An 11056-nucleotide genomic window follows, 5' to 3' on the forward strand; every position below is an offset into this window, starting at 1 on the left:
AAAAAACCCCATACAAACTGCTCACCCATGAAGCTCTCAGTTAAAATCTAAGCTGATACCAAATCTGACAGAATTTGAGAATAACTGAGTCTCTTAAATTCAACTTAGCAGATATTTTCCAGCATTATCCAGTGATCTTAAAGAAGTTAATAGAGAGGTCAGAGTTGTATAGAAAAGACCTTAACTGACAAGAACAGTTGAGATGAACTAGAAATTATAAGAACAAGAACTGCATGCATTTTATATTACCCAGACTTCCTCACACACCAATGAGGACAAAAACAAAACCAAAAACACTCCAAACAAACAAACTTGAAAAAACAGTGTGCATTAACACCAGGAAACACTAGCGACCAGTCAAGGGAAAGGCCCATAGACCCAACCACAGAATCTCAAAAGAAACAATTTTGATTCCTGTGGCTCCCTCTAGACACACAGGGACTTACCAGGTTTGTAGTTCTTCTCATGACAAGGGGAGCTGTCCAGAGGCTTGCCATGCAGGACGGGGTCTCTTCATCATTCTAAACAAAGAAAAACTGCATCACAAAGGTCCAGCAGAGACATTAGTTTAAATGCTTTAGAATTCTTCCTGCAGAATACCAGAAAGACCTGGATAGGAAGCATTCTAATGTTCACCCGTTCCCAACATTTTAAGGTCAGAAAAGAGTAACACTTAACAGTCCCGGTATCTGAGCATAGCTAAAGGTATGCCCCTGAGGGGCCATGAGGAGGCACTCTGTTCTCAGCTTTACGCCACGTGGCAGCTATTCTTCCACTGTTCCTGATTCATATCTCTTGCCAGAAAAATGGACTATCAGCTCCTTCAGGATAAGAAGGATCACATCAGTGTCTTCTTTTGAACTCCTCCATAGGATTTAATCAGGCTAGAAGCAGAGTCTCAATAAATTCCCAACAAATGAATAAAAATATCTGCCAGTTGGGGGATCACTGTTCCTTGTCAGATGACTTCTCTCCAGGGTAGTTAGTAAAATGGATGGGAAAACACACACACATAGTACCTTCAGATTCTCTCCATCGAGAAGATCCATGAAGCCATCATCCTCATCAGACAAAGTGGCAGTCACAGGTGACTGGGGCATAAAAAAAGGAGTGAAATGCCCTGGTTCACTGCCATCTCTTTCATTTGAGGAAAGCTACAAGACAGAATTCATGGCTTGTTAATAAATAATCAGCTTTGACTTCCTTGGATGGGTCACTAGTTTTTATGAGGAAAACATATTATATTTTTTGTAAGAAGTTTTAGCAGCTCTAATCAAAGGAAAATGAAACCTAAGATTATAAATGAATTGATGTCCACACACAGTTCTGAGTAGAGTCAGGCCAAGTAGCCTTCACAAAGAACACTCCCCAGGAGCAATTCACCTTACAGTGAGATCTGGGGCTAGCCTCTTTTGAAGGGCAAGGTTTGTTTTTTCTGAGGATTATAACTGGTGAACAGGGATCAGCATGGGGGTTGTGACAAAGTGATAATCTGCTAAAATGAGGAAGGGTGAGAAGATACCAAGTCTCTATGGAAACCACAGAATGGACTAGAGAATGCTTCTGTAACTCCAGTTCTGACAGAGGGATACAAAGTCAAGAAAGTTCTAGAAAGTCCATCCTAGGGACTTCTCTGGTGGTCCACTGGTTAAGAATCCACCTTCCAATGCAGGGGACACAGGTTCGATCCCTGGTTGGGGAACTAAGATCCCACATGCCATGGGGCAACTAAGCCAGAATGCCACAACTAGAGAGCCCACGCGCTCTGGAGCCCATGTGCTGCAACTAGAAAGAAGCCTGCGAGCTGCAACGAAGAAAGTCCATCCTAGACTTGGAACTGGAATTTAAATGACAGCTGCTCAGTTTTAACTGAGGAATTACTTGTGCCAGACACTAGGATATAACCTTTAATGTATAATCCCATTTAAGCCTCACAATACACTAGGGTAGTTAATCCTGTTCTTTTTTTTTTTTTTTTTTTTTTTTTGCGGTATGCGGGCCTCTCACTGTTGTGGCCTCTCCCGTCGTGGAGCACGGGCTCCGGTCACGCAGGCTCATCGGCCATGGCTCACGGGCCCAGCCGCTCCACGGCATGTGGGATCCTCCCAGACCGGGGCACGAACCTGTGTCCCCTGCATCGGCAGGCGGACTCCCAACCACTGCGCCACCAGGGAAGCCCAATCCTGTTCTTTTTATTTAACAAATCAGGAAACCGATGCTTAAGAGAGGTTACCAAGATCACACAGCTCACCTGTTTGACCACAAAGCCCAAGCTTTTCTCCCCACTATACTCTCCCTAAGAGAGACCATTCCTGGAGTCAAAATATAGAGTATATCTCATTAAGCAACCCTATCTTGTTTTTCAGGTAAAACCCCCATTATAAAATGAATACGTATTTAGTATAGAAAATTTATAAAAACCACTCAAAAATCTACCATCTACAGATAAACACTGCTAATACAAACATTGATGATAATGAATTATTTCTTTTCCAGGTACTTCCCAAAGCCAGGAAAAAAGTTCAGAGATAGATTTTTTTCTCTCCCATAGCAACGAATCTCTTTGGGGTATGTATGAATGCATTAATCCTCAAGCAGCCCTCTGGGGTCCTCTCTGCAGCTGGCCTACTCTGGTTCAGGCACTAGCTTTGCTTCACAATATAAAACAAGTTCTGGGTTGCCTCTCATCCTCTACAAGTGTACCTGAGCACACCTTGGGCACACTGGCAGTTTTTCAGCCAGCAGAGCCTAGGAGCAGGTAACTCTATCATGGGGCAGCACCCACTGAAGGCTCACCCTATGGTATAATACCAATTTCTGTAACCCAGCTTCTGGCGTCCCCAGGTGCAGATATGCTATAGAAAATGACAATCTCTGGACAGGACCTAATTCTTTCTCCATGATTCCTACACCAACAAGCCATTATGAGGAAATACAGATGGTGCTTGGAGACTAAAAGCAAGGATACAAAAGAACTACCCTCTGGGACTTCCCTGGTGGTCCAGTGGTTAAGAATCCGCCTTCTAATGCAGGGGACTCAGGTTCAATCCCTGGTCTGGGAACTAAGATCCCACATGCCGCAGGGCAACTAACCCCGTACGCTCTACAGCCCGCGTGCCACAACTAGAGAGCTCGCGTGCTACAACTACTGAGCTCGCACACTCTGGAGCCCGTGTACCACAACTAGAAAGCCCACGTGCCACAACTAGAGAGTCTGTGCGCTGCAAATACTGAGCCCGCATGCCACAACTAGAGAGAAGCCCCATGTACCTCAACAAAAGATCCCACATGCCACAACGAACATACTACATGCCTCAACTAAGACCCAATGCAGCCAAATGAATAAATAAATATTTTTAAAAGAAAAAAAAGAAAGAAATACCCTCTGACATGATCAAAAGCCAAACCATTGTGCTTAGCACTGGCTTTCTTTCAGTTTGTACCCTCAGCACCTACAATTAGGGATGGCCAAGTGATTACAGGAAACCCTGGTGCTGTGTTCTTCAGGTGTACACTAGAGATATTTAGTTTTGGATACCCAGCTCTCAGAGGGTTACTGTGTACTTGGGAATCAGCAGACTGTTTAATTCTGGTCTTCATTTATCTGTGTCCTTTGGCAAATCACCCAACCTCCCTGACCACACTTTCCCAATCTGTAAAGTGGGGTAATTCCAGCTACTTCACAGGCTTATGAAGAAGATTAAAGACAGGAGAACATAAATTGCTTTGTGCAAATGCTAGACAGAGTAGCGATACTAGCTGAACCTGAACCTCAGACCTTAAGCCAGACTGGAAAGCTGTATTTTCAGATGCAAGTTCCCAGGAAAACAAATGTGGTCATTTTGCTCATGCTGGGCCTCTCTAGTCCATAGCTATCTGTCAGATCATCAGTAGGAAATTAGGAAGTAATGACAGTCTCTGGCAAGTAAATAACTGTGGGACAAGTGGCCACATATACTGTCAAGTAACCTGATAGGCAATGGGTTCACTGGGATACATAATAGTTCTTAATAAACCAAGTTCGGAAGAAGACAAGTGCTCTCTCCAAACAAAATCACTCTGGGAAATACCTCTCAGCATTCAGGATGCATCGTAAGAGACAAGTTTGAAGTAAGACATACAATCCCACCATACATACATTCAGAAGAATGACCCAGGACGCCTGCAGAATTCCCATAATTGATAAGGTCAAATATTCCTTGCTCAAGTCCAATATTTCAAACATATCACCTCTCACTTCTGCTTCTGCCTGTCTGCTTTCCAGACACAGCAGAAACACCAAAAATGTGAGTCTAGTTTCAAAAAACAAAGTCAAGGTAAAGACAGCAAGAGCTACTGCTTCAACTCTAGGCTAAAGAGGGTGCTTTCATCTCTTCCCATCAGGAACTCCTAGGACTATGAAAGCCAGAGCACGTACCATCCGAGCTGGGGCAGAGTTCTGCCTCTGTGTGAAGAGATCTTTACCGTCCTGCAGTCCATGAGCATGCAGGCAGCCTCGAGATGCAGGTCTTACTGGCTTCTTAAACTCAAAGGCTTCCTGCAAGACGGTATAAATTGAGACATCAGCCACTGTCTATGAAAACCAGCTCTAGGGTCTCAGCTATAGCTTCAGGAGACAAGCAAGGGAGTGGGTATTGATCACCTGCCTCCAAACCCATTTCTGATCTAATTCCAATACTGGATCTGTGTAATTAAGAATTTCAAAGATTCTGTCAAAAGCTAACTTCTAATACAGCACTTTTTTCTCTTACCACAAACACTTTATTTCCTAATAAACACATGAGTATCTGCCAGGTACACAAAACACTATGAGTTAAAAACTAAATCAACAACTGTCTATCAACTATACTACAATTAAAAAAAAAACTTTCTAGGGCTTCCCTGGTGGCACAGTGGTTGAGAGTCTGCCTGCCAATGCGGGGGACACGGGTTCGTGCCCCAGTCTGGGAAGATCTCACATGCCACAGAGCGGCTGTGCCTATGAGCCATGGCCACTGAGCCTGCGCGTCCAGAGCCTGTTGCTCCACAACGGGAGACGCCACAACAGTGAGAGGCCCGTGTACCGCAAAAAAAAAAAAACAAAAAAAAAAACTTCCTAAAATCGAAAGCAATTTCATTTCAATATAATTGAATAGGAATAAAAACTTTTCAGTCTAAACTTAAAAGAGGCCTTTATATTTTCCATCTTCTTCCTACCAATAGGAGATAATTAAGTGGAAAACACTTAAAGTTACTGCTTTCCATACCAAAAGCAATGGGGAAAAAAACTAACAACAACATGATGACTATAGCTAACACTTCTGGATGACAAGAGAGTAAATCCTAAGAGTCCTCATCACAAGGAGAAAAGTTTCCCCTTTTCCTTTCTTTTCCTTTTATTGTACTGTATTTTATTGTATCTTTTATTGTATCTATATGAGAAGATGGATGTTAGTTGAACCTACTGTGGTAATCATTTCACAAAACATGTAAATCAAGCCATCATACTGTATGCCTTAACTTTACAGTGATACATGTCAATTATTTCTCAATAAAATGAGAAAAAAAACCCAAAAACCATTCTGGTTTATTCAACCACTTGGATGAATCTCACATAATGTTGAGTGAAAGCCCGAAGTGACAGAATACATACTGTATGATTTCATTTACTTAAAGTTTAATAGCACTAATAATTCCCCTACCCTAAAATATCCACTGAAGAACTTGTTAAGCACAGCTAACATCACAGAGTATTTACATGCCCATACAGTGCTTTCAGTGCATTAGCTCATTTATCCATCTGATCATCCCCACTTTAGAGATGAGGAAACTAGGCCCATAGGTTAAGTGATGTGCCAAAGATCTGGCTTCATAACCCGACTGGACAACTCCAGAGCAAGAGCTCTTTAACCTATGCTGTTTCCCCTCCAGAATGAAGCTCTAAGCAGGCAACCCTGGGAGAAGCCAACCTGGGGTTGTGGGGAGAGAGACCAGGCATGGGTACAATAGTGTTAGACTGTTTGGTTAAATGTACTACACAGAGGGAGACATAGTGTTCTAAGCACTCAAGGCAGGAACTCATTTCTGTATCTCCCTCAGGACATCTTGCAAGTTGCCAAAGGAATCACTGGGAGAGTTCATGGAAGCAGTAGGTTCTGGAAGTATTAAGTCCGGAAGATTATAATAAGTATGATATGGAAATACATAGATATGGAAATACAGTGAGAAAGAAGACCAGGAAAGTTGAGCTGATTCACTGAACTCTTTTGGTGCCTACTCTGTGCAAGGGGCCCCGCCAGGTGTGAGAAAAGCCAGGCCAGGGCGTTCTTGGACTTTTGGCTACACCACCCCAACTCACCTTCTAAGCTACCATTTCAGTTACTCTGAGATCCCCTGGGACTTGTTGGCTCTGTTCTTTCAAATACTGTCAAGAAGCCTTTCCCTAAACTTCTAACTCATCCCAGGGTCAGCACAAACAGGCAAGGAAGGCCTGGCCAGACCCTTCCAGATAAAGTGTTCATGGATATAATTCCTCCTCAGAGCTACCTTCTGAGCAACTCCTACCTGACAGGAACCATTTGAAATGCTTTATCTACATTATCTTTATTTAATTCCCACAATAATCCTATAAGGGACTGTTACTCGTATTTCAAAAAGAAACAAAGAAGCCTAAAAAAAAGCCAAGGTCACAGCTAGCAAGCAGTAGGATTCAAATCTAGGTTTTTCTGACTCCAAAGACTATCATGACTTTGGTGAAGGTTTAGTCTCCCAGGAAGCATCCAGCCCAGCTACTTCTCCATAAGCCACGAACACTTGTGGGTTTGACCTCTGCCCCCAGGTGAGTAGATTAACGCCACACTCACGTTTTCCTTGTTCTCATCCTGGTCAATTAGCTGAAAGACATCATGGTCAAGAGAATCAGAATGGCTCCTCTTCAGAGCTGGGCTACACCCCAAGAGCTTCTGCTATTAAAGTGAAAAGAGGAATTAGAGTACATAAATGAAAATCCAATGGAAACTCAGTTCTAAAAGAAAAAACATATGGTGGTGGTGGGTTGGGGAGACCTAGCCCCTCATACACTGCAGTGGGTAACCAGTAAATGTGGCTAGGGCTCCACTTGAGAGAACACAAGATAGAAGTTCCCACTACATGGATTTACACCTAACTTCACAACGTCTACAGTCCTCTCAGCAAGGACTTAGGTACCAAATCAACCCCAAAATAACATCACTTACATAAAAAGAACCCCCTTCCTCGTTGGATAAAACTCTAATAGTTAGAGATGGAAGAAAAAGCCCTCAAGAGATAGCCATTATTGAAGTTACTTTAGGTAGAGTGTTTTGAATGTTTATGAGACAAAGTAAGGAAAAGCAGTCTGTATAAATTAATGTCTACTATCAAGGTTATACTGGTAGCTAAGGGGCAGATAATAGGTATTGGCTCAAAATAAACAAGGGAACTAACTTACAGGCAGGGAATTTATTCTCCTCATGGGATTTTCAAGGCTGTAATGAAATCAGAAAGTAAATAATGAGAATAAAGCAAGTAAAGAGGTATACATATTAGCAGATGCAAACCTACAGTTTGGTGGGGTGAGGGGAGAGTCAAACATTCCCATTTTAGGCAAGATGGAAAAATAGATTTCTGAAGCTGTCCTGTTCTCATAAGCATCTCCACCACTGGGCTTCTAGTGAAAAAAGCAAGCCCAGGTCTTCTCTTAAAATATACACGCTCTGGGCTTCCCTGGTGGCGCAGTGGTTGAGAGGCTGCCTGCCGATGCAGGGGACACGGGTTCGAGCCCTGGTCCGGGAAGATCCCACATGCCGCGGAACGGCTGGGCCCGTGAGCCATGGCCGCTGAGCCTGCGCGTCTGGAGCCTGTGTTCCACAACGGGAGAGGCCACAACAGTGAGAGGCCCACGTACCACAAAAAAAAAAAACAAACCAAAACCAAAACACGTTCTAGGGCGTTCCCTGGTGGCCTAGTGGTTAGGATCCCGGGCTTTCACTACCATGGTCTGGGTTCAATCCCTGGTCGGGGAACTGAGATCCAGCAAGCCCTGCGGTGCAGCAAAACAAAACAAAACAAACAAACAAAAGGTTCTCTTAAGACAATGATGTCAGAAGGCGGAGCAAGGATGTGGGTGAGACTGGAACAGAACACCAAATTACAGCTAAAATAAAGGAAGGGAAGTTCTGAAAACTGCTGACACAAACTACTCATTCTCAAAAGATACCAGACTGTTTATAGGATCCAGGGGTCTTACTAGGGATAGCTAAATCCGGAGCTCCAGCCCAGAGCATGAAGAATTTCATTAAAAATATTAAAGTTTTTGGGGCTTCCCTGGTGGCGCAGTGGTTGAGAGTCCGCCTGCCAATGCAGGGGACACGGGTTCGTGCCCAGTCCGGGAGGATCCCACATGCCACAGAGCGGTTGGGCCCGTGAGCCATGGCCACTGAGCCTGCGCGTCCGGAGCCTGTGCTCCGCAACGGGAGAGGCCACAACAGTGAGAGGCCCGCGTACCGCAAAAAAAAGAAAAATTAAAGTTTTTCTAAACACAAATATTTAAAAGCAGTGAATACATACTTTTCTTTACTATCCAAGGGCCCAGGAGAATCCAGACAGAAGCCTGTGGGAAATTCAAACAAACAAACAAACAAAACACCTCTCAGGATTTAATACATGATACACCACTCTGTCATTGAAATAAATAAATAAAACTGCTAGTACTGTTTCTTTAAGGCCATCAACAAAGGCTCATAGCTTGGACTTTTGACAGAATTGAAGTTGAGTCTCCATGATTGCCAAAACTTCGTATTTGTAAAAGTCTAAATATTTTCATAGTATATCTACTCATTCTTTCCTACTTGCAAATACCATCATGGAAAACAGGATTTGAGGAGAGTGAATTAAACCAAACCTCATGACTTATTTACAAAACAGAAACAGACTCACAGATGTAGAAAACAAATTTATGGTTACCAAAGGGGGAAAGGAGGAGGTGGAGGGGATAAATTAGGAGTTTGGGATTAGCAGATACAAACTACTACATATAAAATAGATAAACAACAATGTCCTACTGTATAGCACAGGGAACGATATATATTCAATATCTTGTAATAACCTATAATGAAAAAGAACTACATATATGTATAACTAAATCACTTTGCTGTACACCAGAAACTAACACAACATTATAAATCAACTATACTTCAATCAAAATTTTAAAAAAGTTCCTAAACCAAACCTCATGATTGCTTCGTTATTCAGATAGAGGTTACCCAGGCTAACTTTCTGTGAGTTCCAACCACAGAAAGAATAGGTACCTGTTTTCTGGAATAGTTTTGGTTTCAAATATCTTATATCCTGTCAGATCATATGCACAACTCAGGGGGTTGGAAAATACAATTATGTTCTCTGACAAGCAAGGCAAGTATTTATTGTCTTCAACAAAATAACATCAAGTGAGGTGCTCACCTCACCGACGGCAGCAGAATAGAGGAGACACTGCTCAGCGTGGCCCAGAGCCACCAGGGCCTGCCTAGAGCACACCTTTCCTCCACGATGTCTAAATAATTGTACAGGAAGTTAGGTGTTACTGCTCCTGACATTCTCCCTTGCCCCACTGCCACAATCCTATCCCTGGTTCTTAAGAAGCCTACATTTTAAGACTTTTGCTCTTGCAAAAACCTAAAGCATCTGTGCAAATATACATTGCAGTAACATGAACTTACGGATTACAATAAAATGCACTGGCACAGTTTCTCCATAGGAGGCTCACTGAAATAATTTCATTATACATCCAATAATTTGACCCAGCATTTTAACCAATAAGATTTCCTGAATGCCACTTAGAGTGGTATGGTTAATTTCACACTACTACTCATCCTCAACACCAAGCACAAACCACCTCCTTGTGGCCCCTTGACACGTTTCTTCTCTTCATAAACTGCCACAGGGTCTCCTTTGTACTGTTGTTAAGGATGTTTGTCACTCAATGCCGGACTTTTCTGTTTACTATCTCAACTCACCAAACTAAGTTTCTAGGTGAAAGTGCACATTTTAGCAAATTCCAAGTATTGCTTCCCACACGGCAGACACATGATAAAAATGTTTAAGACTAAAAGAATACCTGAATCAGTTGATTCGGAGGAGCCCATTCTCTGCAGACTGCTATTCCTCACCTCCAGTGGCTGTTCATACTCACTGAAACCAAGAAAAGTAACTCTCTCTATAGCTCTAGGACATAATTAAAATGTTACATACAGGAGACAGGCCATGACATGGCAAGTTGCCATGCTGCCATCAACCATCATTACTTTTAGGCCACATCACAGAACACTTGGCCACCCAGAACACCCAGTTAGCACTTGAGCATAAAAGGAGATGAGAAAAGAGTGGGTTAGCATGGCCTGGGTCACACTATAGGACAGGACGACAAAGATGACTATTGGAGTATTTCCTGAAATAAGAGCATGTGTTCTAGGTACTGAGCTAGGAGCAGGGGTGAATAGGACAAGTTTCTGCTTTTCAGAGATTGGAAAAGACATGTGCTTATTTAGAAAATGTCACGTCCAAGATAGAAGAGAAAGCAGTTTCACCAGAAAAACAGTGGGATGCATTTTTTGCAATAAGGAAAAGAGCAGGGAGATTTGGGGCATGGTAAGTTGAATAAAAAGACCTGGTCTTAGGAAAGCATCGGGGTGGACATCAGGAAGGTGCACGAGGCGAGGGATTGCGACGATTTTGCAAACGCCAGGAAAGAAAATGCCACGTCCCTTTGCTGAAAAGGAAACAAAGCTCACAGGAAACTAAGCTCCTACGAGGTGGTTCAGCAAAGGGTGGAAGTGAGCGCCTAGGAGGGCCTGCTCTTCCCGCGTGGAGGGAGATTTCAAAGAGCTTCCTGGGATAGGGACAGAAGAGCACAGGGCAATCCGAAAGGGGTGGCGAAGGTGGGGAGTCGGAGCAGACCCCACCCCCTACCGGCCCCGGCTAGGGGCTGAGGGCGGCCCTAGAGGGTCCGAACGGCCTCTCCCGCCCAACATTCGGCCTTGGAGGGGCGGGTGCACATGGCGGG

The 11056-nt window shown here is 43.4% G+C and overlaps 1 protein-coding gene across 2 annotated transcripts in view; it reads right to left on the minus strand.

The window, feature by feature from the left end:
• CDC25A (cell division cycle 25A) overlaps window positions 1-11056 on the minus strand; it is a 25416-nt gene that overhangs the window by 13499 nt on the left and 861 nt on the right. The window contains exons 2-8 of one of the 2 annotated variants that reach the window (XM_007446146.1): window positions 10112-10185; window positions 8566-8608; window positions 7448-7484; window positions 6843-6944; window positions 4418-4537; window positions 1020-1154; window positions 447-521 (exon numbers count right to left, since the gene is read on the minus strand). In XM_007446146.1, the coding sequence (XP_007446208.1) occupies window positions 447-521; window positions 1020-1154; window positions 4418-4537; window positions 6843-6944; window positions 7448-7484; window positions 8566-8608; window positions 10112-10185 (586 nt within the window). The remainder of the gene's footprint in view (window positions 1-446; window positions 522-1019; window positions 1155-4417; window positions 4538-6842; window positions 6945-7447; window positions 7485-8565; window positions 8609-10111; window positions 10186-11056) is intronic. The other variant, XM_007446147.1, reaches the window with a different exon arrangement.

The sequence above is a fragment of the Lipotes vexillifer genome, unplaced genomic scaffold (assembly GCF_000442215.2).
Source record: "Lipotes vexillifer unplaced genomic scaffold, Lipotes_vexillifer_v1.1 scaffold491, whole genome shotgun sequence".
In the NCBI taxonomy this organism is placed as follows: domain Eukaryota; kingdom Metazoa; phylum Chordata; class Mammalia; order Artiodactyla; family Lipotidae; genus Lipotes; species Lipotes vexillifer.